This window comes from Mytilus galloprovincialis, chromosome 9, assembly GCF_965363235.1.
Source record: "Mytilus galloprovincialis chromosome 9, xbMytGall1.hap1.1, whole genome shotgun sequence".
Lineage (NCBI taxonomy): Eukaryota > Metazoa > Mollusca > Bivalvia > Mytilida > Mytilidae > Mytilus > Mytilus galloprovincialis.
In genome coordinates, this window is record NC_134846.1 from 32,224,889 (window position 1) to 32,248,928 (window position 24,040).

General features: G+C 32.1%; 1 protein-coding gene across 1 annotated transcript; it reads right to left on the reverse strand.

Moving 5' to 3' along the window:
- LOC143044827 (uncharacterized) lies at positions 1-23,001 on the reverse strand. Its single transcript, XM_076217009.1, has 8 exons — positions 22,697-23,001; positions 10,594-10,866; positions 8,992-9,051; positions 7,471-7,530; positions 5,739-5,765; positions 4,972-5,022; positions 2,571-2,646; positions 1-1,631 (listed from the first exon to the last, which is right to left on the reverse strand). Exons 1-8 carry the CDS (start codon positions 22,875-22,877, stop codon positions 827-829), a joined length of 1,533 nt encoding a protein of 510 aa, XP_076073124.1. The 5' UTR covers positions 22,878-23,001; the 3' UTR covers positions 1-826.
- Positions 23,002-24,040: the final 1,039 nt, after the last annotated feature.

Sequence of the window (24,040 nt, forward strand, 5' to 3'; positions counted from 1 at the left end):
CCCAAATGTTGGCAGGAAAATGGGGAAAATAGATGAAATGTCATTTTGACCCTTTTTAAAACACATACGGATAATAACGAAAATATTCTATTAGTCACAAAACTACAATGATTTAACATTTCTAATCAATCAAAATATTTAAAAAAAATTATATCGAATTTACGACAAATAATTTGTAATTCATGCGTGAAATTATCCGCCGTCGAATAGTCCCGAGCCACCTTCAGTTGGATCATTTTCCTCGAATCAGAAGCAGGAAACATGTTCAAGGATCGAGACGATATGTATGTTGGATTGAAATTCAAGTAAAAAAATTTGCATACAAGTTTTTTTATCAATCAAAGCTTCTTACGCGTCAATAAATTTAGTAACAATTACTAATAATTTATATATTATATCCCTGCGAACCAATACAGAACTTCATTACCGAACTTCATGTAGAAATTCGATATGAAGAAAAATTTTAAAACCATGTCGAATATGTGGAAATACGTTTATATCTGCTATCACTGGAAGTGAATCAACCAACAATCAATTGATATAATATTGAACAAAGCTATAAACAATGAAACAATAATTTAAACTTTGTTTTTTTATAAATCATTCTTTGATTTGACTGTTACAGTAGCTTTGATTTGCATTGAACCGCTCAATAATCACTATTACAACAAACAATCTTAGAATGTTTACATAGTTTACAGTCATTAACATCGATTTATGAATATCTTATCTTGCAAACTTTTTAATGCTTTTTAGTAAATTTATGAACAAGCAGTTTTGGTTAGTATTTACATATTTCATTGTTTTAAATAATTGTTAGTCGTTCTTATAATGGTTTTGAAATGTCGTAATCGTCTTCAGATTGCTGTCCAAAAAAATGATCATATGTGGCATCGCTTTCTTCTTTCTTTCGTTGGTTACCAGCAGTATCGTACACGTTGTCAACCGTGTGGCTATATATGTTATTTTCCTTTTCTTTGTGGCGACTGTTATAAGACGTATCGTAAGTTTCATCTTTAGAAACGTCATATGGATCTTCAGAAGTCTCTTTTGGATTGATAGATGTTGCAAGTTCATAATTGCAAACTGTATCCGTGCTTTCTTGTCGGTTGAAACCGGTTTCGTTCGGATCTAAAACAACGTAGTTGACATTCAATGGTAGAACTTTTGAAGTATCTTTTTTCGATTCATTAAGGTCATCGGGGTCAAGTATGGCATAATCATCACCACCTGTGAAGCTGGTCATCTCATTTGAATTAATATGATTATTTTTACTTTCATTATGCAAATTGTTCTGAGGAATCGACCGGTCGAATCCAGTGTCATTAGGATCCAGAGAAATGTATTGATGCTGATAGTTTGTAGATGGATTCGGGTTATTATTAGGTGAATTAACTACATTTGCAATTTCACTGTATTCATCATCATTTGCTGTGTTAATTAAGGGTCTAAAAGTATCAGAAATGTCATGGTATTGTTCGTTATGTTTAGATGTACGTATTTCACTGTAATCTGTTTGAGTGTTCCCATTGACTGCAGGTGAAAATGCTACATTCTGATGACCAACATAATCACTGTGGTTATTTACATTCCCTAAATTTGAGGGTGCTTTCTTCTCGAGATATCTAGACCTGGATAAAGAAAAGAACAGTACACGTGCGAACATTTTAATAAAGGATGGTTTCATACATATAGAAAAGCTAAATATATAAAAACTTATAAGAAAATCGAAAGCAAATTTCCAAAATAAAAATGTCATAAGCTTTTTAGTCAGTTTTGCTTCAGATTTCAAAAAATATCTACAAATCGCAACGGAACTTATAATCTGTCATATTAAATGGAGGAGCAAGTTATTGCTCTGAATAAAGATATTAGATGAAATAGTGTGTGTGTGTGTGTGTGTGAATGTATCCCGGTTGTCTACAAAGGTGACCGTAAGCAAACATAGTTTTGAAATAAAGACATGTACTGACAGTTACCTCTTGACGTAGCAAAAACTTTTCAAAACAGTCAAAAAAAAATTATGAATACACATATGCACATGATGAACAACAAAATAACAAATTTAAAGCTAGGTGAAGAAATAAACACCTCTACCTATATATTGTTAAAAAACCCAGCTTAGTCCTGGATACCTTTCAAAAAAGCAATAACGAATATCTAAAAATATCTAGAATTCTTCATTTAATTCAGATCCAAACATATTTCAAAGAGGCACCATTTTCGAACTTTGCATCTTTTTCTTAAATAAGTACGTATCGTTATACTGTACATGTATGTTATCATAATTAAAGCAGTGACGATACTTTTGATTAATTATGGACTGTAAGTACGCCAAGGCTACACTAGTGTAAAACCAAGGTTTTGTCTAAATGACAACATTGTGCATATTAGTTGAATAATAAGGTTTTGTTTTTTATATTCTAATTGGCATTTATAGAAGTTACTTGTATACGCATTTATATTTTGATATGAATTTAGCATATCAACATGAACTAATATCACAATAAACTTCTTCTATACATCAGATCTTCCTCCTAGGGCTGAAATAAGGATTTAATATATCGTACCTCCTAAAATAAACGACAGCTATAACCAGACCAACTGATATTATAACTGCAGAGAAAACAACACCTGCAACGATCCCTGAAAACATAGAGAAGTGTGTCATTTTTTAAAAGTGAACAACAGTTTTTTCATAAAACTTTTTAAGTAAATACTAATCTGGTTATTGATCAACACAGCAACACTCATAACACACCATAACGAGGGTATCCCAAGCCAAGTAGTCAGCTCCTCTGTGTTGACATGAATTGTTATTGATATGGTCATAATCATAACTTAGCTGTTTACAAAACTTGGAAATTTTTAATACTAAAGCTTTTCTACCCCAGGAATAGATTACCTTAGGTGAATTTGGTAAAACTTTTAGGTTCTCTATGCTCTTCAACTTCGTACTATTTTTTGCTTTTCAACTTTTTTTTATTTGAACGTCACTGATGAGTCTTTTGTAGACAAAAAGCACGTCTAACCCAAATACAAAATTTTTATCCTGGTATCTGTGATGAATTAATCTAGTATATGGGTCATTTCAAAAATTTTAAAATGCAAAATGATTTTATGTCATTAAATCAAACAGCCCTTGTCAGACGCAAATCAAATCAAACAGTACTTATGGATCAGCATATAAAAAGATGCAACATTGATAATGTCATACCAGAATATTTTGAATCATTTTTTATAGATAAACATGCAGAAATATTTTGTTACTTCTGTCACCATATTATATCCGCCTCTGAGTGTAGGAAGTTCTAGGTTTCCCATTCAAATCATGTGTTGCTGCTTCTCCGCCAACAATGGGGTAAATTTTTGCAAATAGTGTAAAAACTGATCGGCACCGAATCAGAATAACATGTCTCAGAAAGGATAAATGTCTTCCTTCTAATTGTTACATTGTAACATGTACTCTAGAATGTTTAAATCCAGCTAAGTTTGTCAAATCTAGTACAACGCATCCGTATTTCAATAAATTAAATATAATAATACCCTTTATAAATAAATGTATGAATGTTACATTTATGCTGGACATTTAGCAGCCACCAATCGTTCACATACTAGTAGTTTTAGATGCAGTTCTTGTCTTTAAATCTGCTAATATGCTTGGTCTATATGCCTTTTTGTGCTTCTTTCTTACATATTTGTTTGGTTTCATAATGATTAAGATTAAAACACAATGTTGACTGCTGTACTCCTATATTTTGACATTTGAACCTATTATGTCTGTTTGTTTTGTCAATATAATAAAAAAAAATTGCACCAGTCATACATATGAGTGATTGAGTTAGCTAAAAAACGCCAGATTTAATCAACCATTTTTTACTTCAGAAAATACCTGTACCGAGTCAGCAATATGACAGTTGTTATCCATTCAATTTATTTGTTTGAGCTTTTGATTAGGGAATTTCCGTTTTGAATTTTCCTCTGAGTTCAGTGTTTTTGGATCTTCTTTTTACTGGCAAACTTTGTAGAAGTTTATAATACGATCACGAAGACGTGTCAATTGGGTCAAATATCATCAGATTCTGTAATTTGTTCCTCAGATGTAAAAATCTCTTGATAGAATTTGAATTTGGAAAGTTATTATTATTTTATAATATACATATGCAGTGATTTTCTCTATATATTTTTCGATACTTGTACATCTATCAATAAAACAAAATAGTACTGTGTACGTTACATAACCCTCAAAGATACTTCTGATATATCATTTATCATTCAATATTTTTTTTGTAAATGTTTGTTTCGTATGAGATTTTCAAAGAGAGGATGAAAGCTGTTTTTTTAAAGTTAATATTAACGTTTTGGAGCATTATCAAAACTTAATTTAGGTTTGGGTCGTCCTCTTTGGTGTAGAAAGACTTTTTTTGGGAAAATTTGTCAATATTTGTGTATCAACAATTATGTTTATGGCCATCTAAAATAACTACCGACTTCCCTCCATTCGATTATGATTTCTTTATATTTATATCCATGTTACCCAAGCAAAGATTTCTTTCAAACTGATATTTTAGTATTCTTCACTGAAAACTTTTTTATAATTTAGTTTTCACCAGTTGGTTTATATACATACCATTAGTATAGTATAAATTCTATTATGTATACTCATTTAACACCACTAAGAGTAACATTTTTTTTAAGAATAATACATTATAAGCCAACATATTAATAAATGTGCATTACTCATTAATAGGTATGATAATTATGTGTACAGGTAAATTGGCACACATGAGTTTTAAATATTAGCACAATTGATACATTTGAAGAAAAAAATGCGTAATTGATGCCCCTGTAAAACAGTAATTGGCACAGAGGAACTCCTTCCGATAATGCTTTGGATAAAAATTGTTTTGATTAAAATGATTCCATAAATTAGTATATGATTGTGTTTAAAAATGTGACTCATATGCTCACCAATGACTGAAGCTGAACTTGAAGATTTAGCTGGAATACCATCTTGATTTCCTGAAAGACATACATTACGTATTTACAATGTACACTATTTTTTTATGCAAATTAAAATTTTAATTTCTATATATTTGCTTCGATGTGTGATTTTATAATGAGTGATCAAATTGAGAACATGTTAGGAAAAAAGTATTTGAATACGGATGGTTTGACAGTTTTTGACAAAAGTATTAAAAGAATTATAGAAACAATAGCATTTACTATAAATTGAAAAGTATTAAAACTGTAGTTATCTAAAGAAAAAAATACTTGAAATAATAAAACAACATTTGAAGTTATTTTAAGATACTGCAAAGGAGTACATAACTTTTCCAAAAGGTTACACTTGTTTCTACATGTACGTAGAAATGTATCAGCTTAACACTGCACAGTGTGTTCTTAATGTATACGAATAAGTACAACTTTAATCAATGTAAATTAATTAAAATTAAAGCTTTTACGGTAATGACACCTTTACGCTCATGTTTCAGATTCAGCTAGCTCTTTTAAAAAAATATATATATTTAATCACTTATACTTAGTTATACGCCTGACAAGAATTAATATTATCATTAATTTATTGAAAATCAACATAAGTATTTGAGCCATCTTGCACCCTTAATTGTTTGAATATAAGTATCAATTGTATCTCAGTATGTATACAGTCATGTTCATGAAGCTGTAAAATAAATATTCTTTTTATGAATGTGTTATACTAACGTCCTTATGCTTACCTTTGACTGAAGTTGAATCTAGAATGTCTGAAAGACCAAAATAAATTTGTATAATGTAAACCAACTTATTTTTGCGAGCGATTTATTTTCGCGACTTTTGCGAATAGAAAAAAAAAACGCGAATAGAAATGGTCGTGAATATGTAAAAATTGGATTTTTTAATAAACTACATCAAGTTAATTTGGAAAGCGCTCAATTAGATAGCCACGAAGTGGGCTAGAAATAATACGAAATAAAGTTTCCCCGAAAATAAGTTGGTTTTCATTAGTTTCATTAGTTATTATTTGTCACATGAAAATAAAATTGAGCTTTTAACGAGTACTTGATTTGTTAACAAATAACTATTATCGTCCTCCAAACATAAATTATAGTTAAAAGAAATTACTGTGTTGGCAGGGAAACACATACATACCAATCATAAAACTTCAACACATAACAATTTCGAACCTTTATCAATAGGATTTGTTTCAGTTTCTGTTTATCAAAAACAGCTTGTTCGGTAGTTTCAATTGACGGCAATATAAATTGAAAAAATAACATTTTATAAATTCCATGCGTCCGAGGAGCTTTGCTGGATTTAACTTCATCAGGGACTCTCAACATCAAATATTTGAAAGCCGAGGATGTACAAGAACCGAAACAGTTGAACAGCGTTATGACCAAAAAGAACACAGGAAATATATCCAATTAAAATTAAGGTCAAAAGGAGAGTTACAATTTACAATGTTTTTAATTTTAGAATTCATAAACTGTTAAGTGTATACCGATTTGTCGTTTCCCATTACCAGAAAACGAACAATGTATGTTAAACAAAACTTTTAGGAGTTCCTTGAAGTACACGATGTTAACGCAAAACGAGTTAAATAGTCGTCTAAACCATAGGCCTATGACCAATACATGTAGATGTCGGATGTACACCAATAGAATAATGGACAATAAGACTCATCGATATAGCATGTGCTATATATGACTTTGAAATTATTATGCGCCTTTATCAGTTACTTTGAAATATCGTGATTTTATTTTCCTCCCGTTATCCTTAATTTTTAAAAGTATACAAGCAGATTCTTCTTTCATCATTTTTTATAATGAAATGAATTAAATAAATCAATCATTTCATATGAATTCACAGAAGTGTATCATTAAGAAAATGAAAACGAAGGCTAAATAGGCAATTAGAGTATTGGGAAATTAGAATAAATACTAGAAGAACCCATTGTAACATAAAAGTCCATTACACACAGTACCACTATACAGAAAAAAAAACACTTGAAATAAACAAACTATTCTACCAAAACCTTGAAAGGAATGTATATGTACCAAAAATGATAAACTACTCCTACCACAATAATTTTAAAGGTTACATTGCATGATCAGCACAATAAAAGAAGTTACACGAATTGCCGAATACCCGGACTTACAATTCAAATTGTCGGAAATCAGGAGGTAGTTGTGTTACAGAGCCGTAAATGATCTTCAAGTTACAAACCATTATTGATCTGCTTTAGCGGCATTTGAGAAATGAATATCGAAATTATTAATTCAGCCCATGGACAGAATTACATTGGAAAACAGAAAGCAAATGTCAGACAGATAAATATTTGCTTACTCATTACAACTCGGCCCTGTCAAACAGTTGGTGAAATATGAATTCATTAAGCTCAGCATACAGAACAATGTGTATATTCAGTTTTTGAGTATATAACAAAACTATATAGTTATCAATACATACCGTCAGTTTGTAAGGAAGTTGCTAACGTCCAGCTATTCACCGTTGTAAAAATAGTTGAATCTAGAATATTGGAAGCAGAATAAAAAAATTATCTTTATACTATATTTGGCTAGTATAAATACCGAAACACAATTTATTTGGGTCGAGTGAAAATCGATGCTTGAAAATTTTATTTAAATCAATTTAACTTATACTTTAACCTGGACTATATGCAGCTAAACCTCTAAATTGTATGATAGTAGCATAGCAATCCATTATATTTACAACAATAAGGGAGTTAATCAAACAGATATAATAGATACAAACGTCAATTATTGGGGAAGAGCAGCTAACATTGATCAATTATTGACTCTTGACGAGGTCAGTAAGTTATACATGGACATGTTCAGACCGTATTGACAGAGGACATATTACACCCATAAGAGGGCCAAAGGCATAATTACATGTAATATCAACAATATAATGACGACATTAAAATTTACTTAAAAAAAAACCAATCTAACAGATCCATATAAAGTAAGGACTTAGTGAAAGTTCAATGTTCTTTCTGTGTATTTTTAAATTGTATTTTGCAAGAATTATAACATGCTATTGAAAATATCAGAATCGTAAACAACTTCATAGTTTGTTGCATTAGCTTTCTTGGATTCTTAGCGTCTGCATGTAACATAAAATTCTTGAAAAATCCAGTGCAAAACTTTTTTTTTCTCTTTTTTTTTAAATCTTTCTTTTTGTCTGCTGTTGCGCTTCCTTTGAGTTTTCTTTCATATTGACCACCAACATACATATAAATAGATAAGTAACGTCAATATACGTTAAAATAACAATTAAGCCTACTGATACGTAAAATAACCTTTGAAACACGTGATCGTAATGTTCAATGAAAATGAAGAATGCTACACCATATGTAATATTGTGAAATATTATTATTCACTATAAAAACAACCAGCTTTTACAAAGTAACACTAAATGACAGATATATAAATTAAATACAAAGTAAGCAAATGATGAATGAAAATATCTCAAAATATACATTAGCACAACGGCGGAATGTATAAGTACCGATTCACGTCATAAATATATAATACAAGATGGATAAACAGCAAAGGTTAAAAATATACAAGGGACTTTAGCACGTTATAAAGACGATAAAAAAAACGTTAGTATCTATAATTTATACTTCAAGACCATCATGTATTATCTGTGACGTTGATACAAACATTTATCAACAAGATCATGGTATCATCAGGACGAGATGTTTCTGACATAACCTTGGCTCATCAACTTTCTGTTTTGATACTGGTGTCATTTTACAAAGTCCACATACTTCGTTTTTTCATAAATATTTGATTTTTTGAAAAATCAGTCTTTCTTTATGGTATAAAATGCAAGACTATTATATAGTTTCCTAATATATAGCATTTTGGAATTAATGTATACTACTTTAAAGTAACGACACATGAGATTTACGAAGAAGAATATGAAACACTCCGAACAAAATACATAATTAACATAAAATACCGTATGCTTGTGATGTAAATGAGTCTGACGGTGTACTTTCCGTCATTGGAATTGGCATATCTGAAACACAAGTTAAATATACATATATGATATATCTTATACCATATATAGGATCTTAACTTGAAGGGTTAAAATGTATATTTGACACCTACCTATTTTAGCCTGTATGCATAAAAATCAAAAGAGAATGATTTCACTTTAAACAAGATTGGTGCAATAAATATGTTGTAATGTTCCACAAAACAATAGACTTAAAGCAGTATTATAACATCTCAACGTCAGGCGAACTATAAAACGTTAGTTAAAACAGCGTTACGAATTATGTTGTAAAGGAGCATAAGAACAACTGACATAAAGACAAAATAAAACCAATATTAACCTTAATGTACACACAGGAACTAAAAGTAGGTTCAACGCCACTAAGGGTAAAGTTTATAATTAAGTCTGAAAATGAACTCATCATAGATATTAGGACTGAATTAAGTATATACGCCAGATGCGCGTTTCGTCTACAAAACTCATCTGGGACGCTCGAATCCCCAAAAAAGTTTAAAAGGCCAATAAAGTACGAAAAAGAGCACTAGTAACGAGAAATTAAACAATTTCGGGAAAAGGTTCACTCAATTCGCCATTTTGACGTGCATTTTTACTTATTTCTCCGTAAATATAGAACGGCTGTAGAAAATATTGCATATTCAATAGAAAATGATTGTATATTTATATATATTCTTCGATGTCATAATAAAAATTAAAAAGAAATATGGCGAAAACTACAATGTACCTTTCTTTTGCACTTTATCCATTATCACTGAATTAGTAAATAGTTTTGTTTAGGAGTAAGCTAAAGCTCGACTCCGGGTGCGATTTTGAAGACTCATTGGTGGCCTTCGTCTGTTTTCTTCTTTCTGGTCGGGTTATTGTCTCTTTGACACATTCCCAATTTCCAGTCTCAATTTCATATATAATAAAATCAATTAAATGTGTTGATTGCCAATGAGACGAGTATCCACTAAATTTTAAATGAAGTGAATTAAGGAGCCTCTAGCCTTAGTACGACATGTATATTTTTTATTTAATTTAATTTATATATTTCGGAGTTTCGTATGACGTCCATTATCGATCACTGAGCTAGTACACATTTTCATTTAGAAGCTAGCTGAAGTAAGCCTCCGAGTGCGGGATTTTATCTCTGTTTTGAGGACCCATTGGTGGCCTTCGGCTTTTTTCTACTCAATGGTCGGGTTGTTGTTTCTTTGACACATTCCCCATTTTCATTCTCATGTTAAAGCAAATAACAGTACCCTTACAGCTTTAACAATGTGAAAACCTTTATTGTATAGTCGGCTGTAAAAGCCTCAGGCATGGAAATTTTGAACAATGCAGTTGCGAAAACGTCTACCCTTTTGGCAATTTTTGTATCCAAACAAAACTTCATTCAAGACAACTATTGTAACATTATTTTCCATTTTTAGAATGAACAAAATCAGACGATTCAAAACCTATACTGAGAACGGTTTTTTAATCATAAATATCTGTAATGGGATGGAAATATACTAGAAATATTAAAACCTTGGTATTTGGTTTTATCATTCAGGTGCTTACCTTTACATGTGTATGTCAGGTTCAAATATTTTCCCTTAGAAGAACATGTGTGGTCACCAAAAAGGTCAGCTGGTGAGAACATGCACATTCCTATGTCGTTGCACTGTCGAAATCGTTTATTGAGTTTGACTGAAATATCGGTAGTAATAGTCTGGCAGGACATGGAAATATTCGGATCGAAAGCGGTAGTTTCGTTCCAAATGTCTGAAGTAGGACATGTTATATGGAAATCTGCATGTTTATCAACACATTCGTGGAAAAACAAATCGTCATCTGTGAATAAAATATATGAATATCAAACGTCTAATGTATCCTAGCATGTGCAAAAGAGAGAGGATATACCAAAGAGATACTGAAAATTAATAGTTTACTATCGTATTAAGTGAAGACATGTCCTGTTTTTTCTACATTAAGATTTAGGCGCACGATTTTGTTAATTTGTAAGACTAAAATATTGAATCTTATTTGTCTTTTTTATTGTATTTAATAAGTACTGATCATCAATACACATGAAGAGTAGATTTTGGAACCAACTTGAAGCATAAAGAACTTTAGAACTTTATTAAACAAACTCAGAGTAGACAGTATCTTATACATAGAACTATAAAATTTCAAGTTATTGAAACATATATTATTGACAAAGTAACTATAAGTAATTTTATTACTGTTTATATATCATTACACATATTTCACCACGTGTAACTAGCTATATAGAAAGTGTTGTGTTATAGGAATGTAAATAAATATGTTATCCGATCCGCGAGTTATAAAAGTTGAGTATTGAAATGATCTTAAATGAAAGTTACACCGTGTAGAACGCCACATGCGGGGTGTCGGCTAGGTTTGACACGGGGTGGTAATTTCTTTTTTTATAATTCTTAGTACTATATAATGTATTGCACGGAAGGAACTAAAACGTAATCTATTTCCTGCAAGCAAAAGCTGTCGTTTTCAGTGCTCTGTTTCCTCGAACACCTCTCCCTAATTTTCCATGTTGCAGATTTTGAGGCTTCATATGCAAATTTATGGATAAAAAACTACTTAGACGACATCCTCCCATATCATTTATATAGAATTGAATTCCTATCATGGAATTTAACCAAGTACCAGCTTTTTACTTGAAATCAATTGGTTTTGAAACTAGTTCTTCATTAAAATATAATGTGTCGCTCGGGGTGTCAGATTTTGCGTCTCAAGGGGCTACATTACGCAATTAAAAGATCCAAAAACTATATTTATACAGAACGAGATGTAAATGAATTTACAGCAAAATTTTTGTTTGACAAATTTCTATTCGTTATTGCAAAAAATATCTGTCATATTTTTCTATTTCAGTTTATCCCTTTTATTAAAATGATGTGGACCGGTCATTGTTATTGAATCTTACCCGATTTGATTGGATTAAGTTATTTAAACTGTTTATATGCTTTTCATACATGTATATTGATTAAATCAGAACGTTTTGAATGTGTACACTGATTTAAATTACCTTCAAACTGGACACTCGACAAATCAATATAATGCTTTATCAATTAAGTTTAAGGTATGAAAGGTGAAATGTGCCACTTATTGTATTTTCACAAAATTTCCGAATATACAGAAGATAAATTATTCCTTTATAGCCTATTGAGTAGAAAAAAATCAAGTTTACAAATAAGATAAAACAATATGTTTTTAAGAAAAATGTCGAAATACATTTTGCACACGGGTCTGCAAGGTAAAATTATCGTTTACCTTAACAAAAAAATATTTTTTTGTCAGTCGAATTTAGTAATAACAATTATTTCCAAACCAAAGTAGTCATGATTAAGTCAAAATATGTCCGATCTGACTATTTTTGGACATCAAAAGTAAATACGATCGTGTTGAGGTTAATTTCGTCTACCTCACATGAATCTTGTTAGGCACTATAAGCGCTCAAATATTCTTCGTTCAGCAGACACGATTGTTTGCCAATTTGAAAACAAAACTTATACACAAAAAAGCTTCTAATTGTCCTTAGAAGTATCACATTTCTTTTAAGCAGCATCATACATCCAGAAACCATTCTCACGATTCTCTTTAAAACGTTCAATTTAGCTTTGGTAATTTATCCTTTTGTTACAGAAACCAACAATAATTATGACTTGATATTAAATGTTTTCAATGAAGCAGGTATCTTCTTTAAGGATGTCATTTCAAATGGTTATTAAAGGTTTTCAACCCAAAAAATTAAATCAATTGAACTGAGGTCTAGTTGAAAATGTCTTAAATATCTTACTTAGTTAATTTCTAATACATGTAATATCCAAATAGTCCAGTCGAATTGTGAAACAATTGTTCACATTGTGGTAAAAGCATCAAACTTTGCAGAGTTTTAGTTGAGATCATAGTAAACATTTATAGCTATGAACCCAATTCAGAAAATCAATATGGCTGCTCTGGGCGGCCATTTTAAAATGGCCTCCTAAAAATTAATAATAATTATTAAAACAAATTTGGAAAATAAATTCCTTAACAAATTTAGATAGCCCTTCGTATATTCATCAATAATGACAAAGACTGGCATCTGATGACTTAATATATATATCAGTATTGGTGGCTATCTTGAATGATGACTATTTTGAAATCAGAAATTTCCAATCTATATCATTATTTGCTATCATTATTAATTTTCTATTTGCATTTATACTAATGTTTGTATGCATTTGCAACTTGTTACGAAATTTTCGTTATATGACTGATACTATTTAAATTGGATATTCACCAAACGGTCAAATAAGTCATGCATATGTTGACAAAATAGATGTATCTAAAGATATACATACAGTACACATGTATGTTCTATTACTTGCAGGTTTGAATAAGTTACTTTTCTCCACACAAAAAAAAATGATACATATATACAATATATTCATGTCAAAAGGCAAAGAATGTAGGTATTAAAATCAATGTAGCTGAAAAAATAATGAACAAATAGAGTGGAAAAAAATTCAAACCCCAAGAGAGAACACGTGAGGTTTTACAATGCCAAGCAGATTCAAAAAGAGCATAGATAGACATTTGAGCTGGTAACAAGTCCTTTGTTGTAAGCATACAAAGATGTTGCACATTGAATTAGTGTCTCACATCATTCAACTTTTCCAAGTTGTTGAAGGCCATGTAATTGCAGTAACACTATGGAATCACAAGGCAAAGGGCACAAATCCTCTCGAAACAAACTTTCAGATCTCAATATATTTTGCCAGGAACAACAAAACATACTTCTAAGATTCAAGATGAGTCACTGATTAAAAATACCAATAAAATAACCAGACACAGTTGTGATGAATCAACACGATTAATGACTGCAAGGCATTTCTTTTTGTGGTGAGGTATCTGACAATAGTCATATGCATAAAGCATAGACAATTATAATAGAGAACATGAGTGTGTGCAATTGAACTACAAACAATTGTTCTCTTAGCCAAACCCAGTGCTGGAAATTTAATATCACATGAGCATGATATAATACATGCTAAATATTTGTTACAACTGGACAACAACACAATAAGACAAAACTCAAAGATACAGAAAGAAAGTCAGAAATCTGTTATCCTTGGAATGGGGCTTGCCAAATTGATAGAAAACGACGACCCACAGTCTAGAACAGATTTTCTTTCAATATTTGAGCCTGCTGATATCGTTGAATTCTTACAATGCTTCTTTAAAATGTAAAAGAAGATATGCAAGCATACAAAAAAGTAGCGTCGTTCTCCTGATTTTCAAAAAATATGTTGGAGATGTTCTGTAAAAGGTCATATCTTATAGTTGTGATGATGAAGGCATCATCATAGCAAACGTAGCTAGAATAGTTTGAATAGATAGGCTTGCTACTATAAATAGCTTAATATGGACATTCAATGAAGGCTTTTGAAATGAATTAGTTCCACAAACATTGATAAACATGACTTTCTTTATGAGGACTGATAAGTTGCAGTTTTATCCTTTCGTCAACGGGTTGCACAATGAAAATTGTATAGCTGAGTCTGCGACTCAACGATAATACTGGACTGTGTCTCGATGTTTGGTCATCCCAGTATCATTTTTACTAAGGAAACGAATGTCTGTGGAACTGATTTATGTTGACAGCTATTATTGTCCTTGTTAAGTTATTCACAGTATCAATCATGTCTCTTCAAACTGTTTTGCCTACTTTGGCTATGATGTTGCCTTCAGTTTTACGCTTTTAAGATGTGGTCTGTTTCAGAGCTTAACAAACACCTTCGTTAAAAACTAGAAAACTAATCAACCTTGATTGTATGCTTGTAGATCTTCTATGGAAGCGACATTCCAATTTTGTAGATTCTATGTATCAGTATTTCCTTTCATGACAACTCAAAGTTATTCGAAGTTTTTACTGTACGTTTTAGGGTGCAAGCTTTTTGAGATTGATACAATATCTGTTTGAGACCGTGTGCTGTCGATGTATTCGATCATTTTGGAAAGCACAATTCCGTGGATAAAAGATTCCGGGTTTTCTGTCTGTGTCTTTTATTCTGCCTATTTGCCATGTTGTCAAGGTTTGTCAAATATAAAGCATGATACTTTGCCTCTTTTGATATTGCATCTCTTGCACATAGTTTGGCTAAGAGAATAATGTCTTGCAGTATAGGTGCACGGGCATGCTCAATTTTTGTCGTTTATAAATGACAATGCATATCGGAGATACTAGTAGTCAAATACATCACCACAGAAAACATACACTGCAGTCAATGTTCTTGTTGATCCAGGACCACTCTACTGTACGACCAACTGTTCTTATCAAGTAAACGATTTCTATATTGTTATTACGGAATGATATGAAGTATGTTTTCACTGATGAAATTTTGTAAGATCGAAAAAAAAAAAAATTGTGCCGTTTAGCCTTTTGAATCTAGAGTATTTTTGCAGTTCTATAACCTTCATTCAACTCATGTTTTCAAAATGGCCACCAAAAAATAGGACATTGGGATAGAAAACACACACAAATTTTGGCCTTTTTTGTACTTGAAGAATTGAGGTCTCCTGTTATCCTACTTCCATATTGAGCAAGGGGTAAATTGGATATTGCTTTTGCGTAACATTTCATTTTAAACTTCAGTTTGGGGTCCGCGTTTAGAAGTATGTTGATTACTTTGAAGCATAAGAGACAACGATTCTTATTTTAACAACTCAAGTTTCAAGTGTTGGATGTTAATTTCGGGATAAAAACAATATATGTCCATTGTCGGAAAATTAATAATTCATTTGTACTCGCTGCAAAGCAGAAGAAAAAAACGGCGGACCTCGCTTTTCGTCCTGTTTGTACAGCTCCTACATATTTTTTTTTATATTTTCGACAATATACATATATTGTATAGATTGATTTTCATCGACATTTAATTTCAAGCTCTATTTATTTTGGCTGGACAATTCAAGACTTTTCAAGACGGCTGCCATTCAATATCGGTAACAGGTAACATTTTTAATTTATTTTGTTTAACAAGACAATTGTCATTCTATTTACCAAGTTCATGTCAATATCTTCCCTAATAAAAATTTCATTATTTTTTGTTATGAATTTATATCGACTTTCAGAGTGTGCCCATAGCTGAAAAAGTTGTACATGACAAATACTACTACTATGCCAAATTTTATGCTTTTCCCACAAGCTGAGCAATTTTGTCAAAAATCTGCACAAATCGACTGGACTTAAAGTGGTTTTCATTATGATTGTGACGCACATGTCTGCTGGCATTTTCTAATATATTCTAAGAAAAAAACTTTAAATTAACCTTTAAAATTATTCAATGATAATCTTTGCAGAGATGTGAACACCCGATCTTTAATTGCTAGAATACGTCTTGTCTGACTAGAAAATTGATCGATTGTTGCATTTCAGTCAACTCAATGTGTGTTTGATTCGTGGATGAGACATGCACGAATAGGTGAACATGAACGTAGAAACATTGAAATCATGAGGCGGGAGTCAGGGTAGGGAAGCGGTTGACAGGAAGTGGAAACCGAAACCGGGAGAAAAGTCGTAGTAAAAGTAGGGATATTCTAGGGAGATTCATTTGACCGAATTTCTTCTGGGTATAATTACAGAGGTAAGCGGGAGTATTAATGAAGGGGATAAGGAATTAGTAACCCCCTATTCACAAGCATTACCATGTTGACGCACCCTTTTTTTCTTTGAACGTAACTGGTGAAGGTTAATTCAGAAAAAAGTACGGAAGCCGATAAGTGTCATTCGAAAAAAATATTTTATGTCTTATGATAATGACATCACTTGGTCGTAATTTCGAAAGAGCATGTCGTAGAAACGACATCACTATGTCGTATTAACGACATCGCTACATGTATGTCGTAATAACGGACATCCTTATATCGTTAGAACGACATCGATCTATATCTAAGAAAATAATATGTATTATGATTGCAAAGAGACTAAATGAAACATAAATTAACAACTACAGGTCATCATTATGCCTTCAATAATTAGCAAAACCCCGCATAATCAGCTATAAAGGCCCCGAAATGATAAGTTTTAAACACTTTTAATTCAAACGAGAAAACTACCGGCTTTATTAATATACAAAAAATGAACAAAAACAAATATGCAACACAGCAACAAACGACATCCACTGAATAACAGGCTCATGATCGCTATGCCATAACTACGACAACCTTAGCGTTGTGACTATTTGAGGCGATAAGAAATTTAAAAAGGTCGTCGGTGAAGACATAGTTTGTAGCGAAAACATATTCATTTCTTTGAAGAATAGTAAACACTAAATGCAATCAAGCTTAATTAAAGTGATTGAGGCCTTTATTAAAATTTTGGACCCAATTTCTTTAAACCAATGTTTCTATGGACAACTATTCCTACAAACTTACGGAGAGGGTTAGGATCCTGCTAACATGTTTAACCCCGCCACATTCTTTTATGTACGTGCCTGGCCCAAGTCAGGAGTCTGTAATTCAGTGGTTGTCGCTTGTTGATGTGTTACATATTTGTTATTCGATTATATTTGTACAGTAATAAGGCCGAAGGGATATGCGAGCGAATGCTATCGTCTGTTGTCTGTCGTCGTATGTCGTAAGGGTGTTTTTAAAATCTACTTTGAAACAACTGTGCAAAATTCTTTGAAAGTTAGTTTGATTTTTCCTTCACAAAAGGCATGCTTCGATTTTTGACTCCTTAAAAACACAGCCGCTGTTACTAACTTAATTGAAAAATAGGACATAATGGTCACACATTAGTTTTTTTGATAATGTCTCGAAAACCGTTACATTTATCTCGAATCTGTTGAGGGTTAATCATGACAAAATGGACCCATGCTAAATATTTCAGAAAGATCAGCAACACGGACACTGTTACTAATTAAAGGCAACAGTAGTATACTGGAATTCAAATGTCATGAATCGATTGAGAAAAAAAAACGAGTTACAAACTATAACCGATGGAAACATATTAACTGTCAGAGGAAAATAAACGAACAACAAGAACACTGAAGTGAACAAAAATAAACCCTTAATGCGGGGTTCACACATTGCCGATTATTGCTCCCGTTTGAGATCAGACAGCGATACGACACGAAAAGTGAAAAAGTCAAATTAGTATCCTCAATTATCTGGAATGTCCTATTATTGTCTGAACGCAGTCGTTTTAGTTCGTAACAGATTCCTACTGGTCGGGAAGGGTCCGAATAGTTCGGCAAAGCACCCCGACAGTTAGGTGCGTCCCGTAAAATTCGGGGAAACTCAGCCGATTTTGTCTAGTCGGATTACAATCGTGCCTATGTCGTGACAGATTCTGCTGTATCGGATCGAATTCCTAACAATGTTCTGTGTATTCGGGACGGTGTCCTGTGGAACGGGAATGATCTGGAGAAATTTTTCATTGCTGTTTTTCTGCCGATTGAGTCCAGATTGCATCCAGATCTTGTCGATTGCGAACCGTTTTTGCCGAAACTGTTCCGAAACAGTCCCGTTATTAATTCTAAATTCGTCAATGATACCCACGTCAGAGTCCCGACAATTACAGAATACAATACGACTGAGACCAGACAAAGCCGTTTGCAATGCGATAGAGTGGACCGTAATAGGATTACGTTCCGACAGTACCTGATCATCCCGAGTATGCCGACAGTTTTCGAACGGATTACTTCCGTCAGCGTCGGTTCACTGTCTTGTCACTATCTAATCTCTGTCGGATTACATTCGGTAGAATCGAGACGCAGTCGTGACAGACGCGGTCGACTTTTACCTGGCGAAAGATACAAATCGGATTAGAAGCGGATTTAGAACGGGATTATCGGGATAAATTCGCTTGGAAACGGTTGAATATCGACGCTTTCTGAACAATATCTGATTGTTGTCGTGATTAAATTATTTTTTTTACAAATTCTAATTAAAGTTTGAATTTCCATCCACGATTCATAGGATCTTGATCAGACTTTACAATTTTTTTAATCGGGAATGGTCCTGTCAAGGACGGCAATAAAAATCGTGAATGTGTGACCCCAGCTTAAGGGCATACGATACAGTTTTGATCCCGTATTTACATTTTGATAAAAATTTCCGTATCGACTATTTTTACCTGATTAAATCAAATATATAATAAAAAATATACCTTTATGTGCTACCTTTTGAGTAAAATGAAGTCGAAATTTTGTATATTTGCTCAAAATTCGGATTTGTGGCCGTATTTTCCTTTGTGAAAGAAAGACATAACTATTTTGACACAAATTGTTTTTTGTTAAATAATTTGTAATTTCTGTATTTTATGAGTATCATAAAAATGTATACATTTCATATTCAGAAATAACTCATATTTATCAAATGTTCATGAATGTAGAAAAAAACATATTTTTTTGCTGTGTATTTATCAAATTTCAAAAAATTGCACTATTTACGTTTTCATGAAAAATGGCACACATAATCTTCTCGCGTATTCAAACCAGATGGCATTTTCAAAAAGAGGGGTCCATGAATTCGTTTTCACGTTAAAAGAGTTTGAATGATAAGAATCAGTCGAAAACTGAATCTTTTACCGATAAGTCATAGTTTGACGTCGCGAAAATAACAATTTACGTTAGCAATGTCATTACCTTCCCTGTAACTGTATCGTAAGCCCTTAACATACATAGAACGAACTATTTGATAATAACTGTCATATTCCTGTATTGGCACAGGACTTTTTAAGAACACATGTTTGGTTGAACATGGTTTGATGGCTAGCTTAACCTACCGCTTTATGACAATGTTAAAAAATATCGCTGAAATGATAACACAACGTGACAGAAATAGAGATTAAACACAGGCAAGAACATTTGTCATAGAGAAACAAACAAAGAAATAATATACTACATTGAAGTAATAGTCGCAAAACATGTTAACTGCAGGAAATATTTCATCAACGACAAACACCACAAGATATAAAAAACAGTTACGCGCTTAAGTAACTCATATGCAATCTCGAACTTTATGCAATTATTTTCACAATACAAAGAGACCACATAGCGAAATAGAAGATGTTTGTCTCTCCTTAAATAAATAACAAAACAAAGGAATTAATTTTATGGCGACGGCGGCTAAACTTTTATCAACATTCTGAGATTTTGTGATCTTTAATAAAAGTTTAACGGTAACTACAGACGACGACGGTCGACAAGTGATTGCAATGGCATACATAACCTTTTCGGTTCTAAACACATCTTCTTGGTGTGATCTACATACATGCCAAATATAAATAGAGGCTCCAATGAGCCTAACTCGTTCACCATTACAATGGGTCCCATTAGACTTGATTATGAAATACAGTTCTATTATGTGCAGATCTATAGAGTAAATAACTTTAATTAAGCTTGATTAAAATTCAGTATTTATCGTTTTCAAAAAGAAAATGAATATGTTAACGAAAGTTTTGATACAAACTTTGCCATCACTGGTGGCTATTTCTAACTTCGGATCAGCTCAAAAACGTAAAAAGTAAAAACAAAAAAATACTGAACTCCGAGGAAAAATCAAAAAGGAAAATCAAAAATCAAAAGGCAAAATCAAAAGTCGAAACACATCAAACGAATGGAAAACAACTGTCATATTCCTGACTTGGTACAGGCATTTTCTAATGTAGAAAATGGTGGATTGAACCTGGTTTTATAGCTAGCTAAACCTTTCACTTGTATGACAGTCGCATCAAATTCCATTACATTGTCAACGATGCATGAACAAAACAAACATACTCAAAGAGTAAAAATGTCAAAAATAGGGGTACAACAGTCAATATTGTGTTATCATCTTAATATCACTACATAAACAACAAATGTAACTAAGTAGCCCAAAAAGGCATACATCAAATTTAACATTCTCATTTTGCTTTTCTTATACGGCTGAATTTATCTATGTAAAGTCTACCCATAAATGAAAGAAGGTTTTCATTACTGGTGTAAAATTGCGCGTTTGAAATTCGCACAGGTAGACATAAAAATAATTTTGTCGTATGACGGCATACATAAATGCAGACTCACGTAAAGTAGATATAACAAAAAACAGACTTACAGTAAAAATAATAAATAAAATAATGGTGTGGTTCAAAGTATGACGGGATACATAAGTACAGTTTCACGTCAAATACGGCTGAATTTATCTATTTAAAGTCTACCCATAAATGATAGAAGGTTTTCATTACTGGTGTAAAATGGCGCGTTTGAAATTCGCACAGGTAGACATAAAATAATTTTGTCGTATGACGGCATACATAAATGCAGACTCACGTAAAGTAGATATAACAAAAACCAGATTTAACAGTAAAAGTAATAATAATAAATAAAATAATGGTGTGGTTCAAAGTATGACGGGATACATAAGTACAGTTTCACGTCAAATGTATATCATAAAAAACAGACTAAACAGAAAAAGTAGTCTTATTGAATAAAATAGTTTTGTCATTCATAGTATGTCAAGATCCTTAAGTAAAAGTAATATCAATAAATGAAATAATTTTGCCGTTCAAAGTATGTGGTTTTACATAACCACAGAGTCACTTCAAATGAATATCTAAAAAAGACATATAAAAGAATACTATAATACGTAATTAAGATGATAACAAACGTCAGTACGCAAAATCTATACTTCAAGACCATCTTGTATTATTTGTGAAGTTGATACGGAATATTTATCAACAAGTTCTGGGTATCTTCCGATGAACTTTTTTAGAAAAAGGACGAGACGTTCTTTGACATACCCCTGGTTCATCAATTTTCTGCTCAGACACTGGTGACGTTTTACAAAGTCTGAATAGGAGCTGCAAGCTCTTGAATACCTAATAAGTTGGGAAATGTATATTCCATATGCAGGTGAAGTTGGTATATTACTACTAAGGTGGAGGAAATTGATAATTTCAAAATTAAAATCGTCTCGTTTGTCATAGATTCTGGTACTGAGATCACTGTGTATGTCAAATTCGAGGTATAAGTCTAAAAATGAGGCAGAGGAAGCCGTGAAAAGCATTTTTTAATGCCCTGGATACTTGGTATATATTGTTAACTTTTGATAGTTTAAACTCAGTCATTTCAGTGATCTTGTGAAAGAAGATTTTGAACATTTATTCTTCAAATCCCCTGGCAGTCATGTGTTTTAATCAATTGGTAACTAAGTAACAACAATTGAATACTAGTAGGACCTTATAGTGCATAGGTATATCAAGTTTGATTCAATTCTGATAAGTGGTTCTTAAAATAAAGATGAAAATATTAATTCCCAAAGTGTTTCGATGCTTACAAAGTAACAATGCTAAGGATGTCGTTATCACGACATAGTGATGTCGTTATTTCCACATAATATGTAATAACGACATACCAATGTCGTTATTTCCACATACTAGTAATATGTCCCTAATATGTCGTAAGTACGACATAGCGATGTCGTTAATACGACATACTATGTCGTAATTACGACATACATATTTTTTAATGACCCTTATCGGCTTCCGTAACAAAGTGTTATTCCGATGTGTGTTAGATTAAAATTTCATTGAAGTTTATTAGTATTTTACTTTGTTCATTAGTCGTTGTAATAGACCATTATTATGGTATACTTAATTTGCAATAAGCATTACCTGAACACTTGACGGGTGATACATAGATATCATCTAATGCTAATCCACCATAACTTTCGAAGGTAAAATTATACTCCAAAATTATTTGGTCAGCATTATAGACAGTGACTTGTAATCGATGCCACATGTCTTTTCTTGTATTGTTAATTGAAGACACAATTATCTCGGTATCATTAATCATTGAATATATATTAAGATGTCCGGGTGACCTATTGTATCTATAATACCACAGTGACAGACATCTTTCACGACTATCTTCTGCTTTGTTGTCAAATTGAATGATGATACGTCGACGGTGTTTTGCATAATGTCCAACAGATTCTGTACAAACGTAACTTCCTTTGTCTGAAAATGGAAGAAAATATTCTATTATTGAAAATTAGATTTATTAAAGTCATATAAAACGAGTGACTTGTGAAAAATAATGTTTATCCAATTATTAAACCAATGCATGTTCATATCATATACTTAGTCCTCTGTGCACTATTATATTATTTCTTACACAAAAATATCGTATAATCGTCAATTTTATGGTCTCTGTCTGTTATGATTTAACAAACACGACGGCTCATTAATTGCCGTGTTTTTAAGCCGTAGTTTTCCGATTGTCACCTTATAGTAAACAATCAACAAAGTAGCATGGATATTGAGCACATGCATAACATGTACAATAAGAAAATACTTAATTAAAATGACAGATCCATGCGTATTGCGATCACTGGATTTTTACGAGAAGGGTTACGTTAAAGTCACTTGCATACGCAAAATATTTCGGCGAATATCTTCCTGGAAGCAAGCAATTAATAAAAGTAAAATGCTTCTACATGTGGACAAATAAAAGAAAATTCTTTAAAAAAAAAGTATGTGTACATATGTTTTATAATGAAACTATCCATTTAGTAATAAAAAAAACCCATATGCATCATTTTTTTTTAATTTGAGGTTTCATATCACTTTAAACCTCCTGTACTGTTTTCCTGTTTCTATTATAAGTTGATAGGAAATACTAGTACATACAGTTAAAAAAAGGGTAGTACAGTATAGCGGGTTATTTTCGCGGCTGAAAGATTTCACGATTTTCATTGAACATGTTGAATAAGGTATACGAAATATTTTGGCGGCTATTATTTTGGCGGCTATTATTTTGGCGGATTCAAAACTCTTATCAATACCTTTGCATGTGCACTTTTGCATTGGCCGAATTTATTTTTGGCGATCATGTTCTATCCGCTAAAACAAGCGAAAATTAACACCCCACGAAAATAACCCGCAATACGGTATTCATATTACGTCAATGACTGCACGTTATTATCACAATAAATCTGCATATATATTAGATCATGA

Excerpts from the sequence above, each read along its gene's own strand:
- LOC143044827 (XM_076217009.1), bottom strand. The coding sequence starts at position 22,877 with ATGATTAATGATACCGAGATAATTGTGTCTTCAATTAACAATACAAGA. Across the intron at positions 10,867-22,696 it reads ATCACCCGTCAAGTGTTCAG|ATGACGATTTGTTTTTCCAC; the intron begins GTAATGCTTATT and ends TTTTATTCACAG. Across the intron at positions 5,023-5,738 it reads AGATTCAACTTCAGTCAAAG|GAAATCAAGATGGTATTCCA; the intron begins GTAAGCATAAGG and ends TATGTCTTTCAG.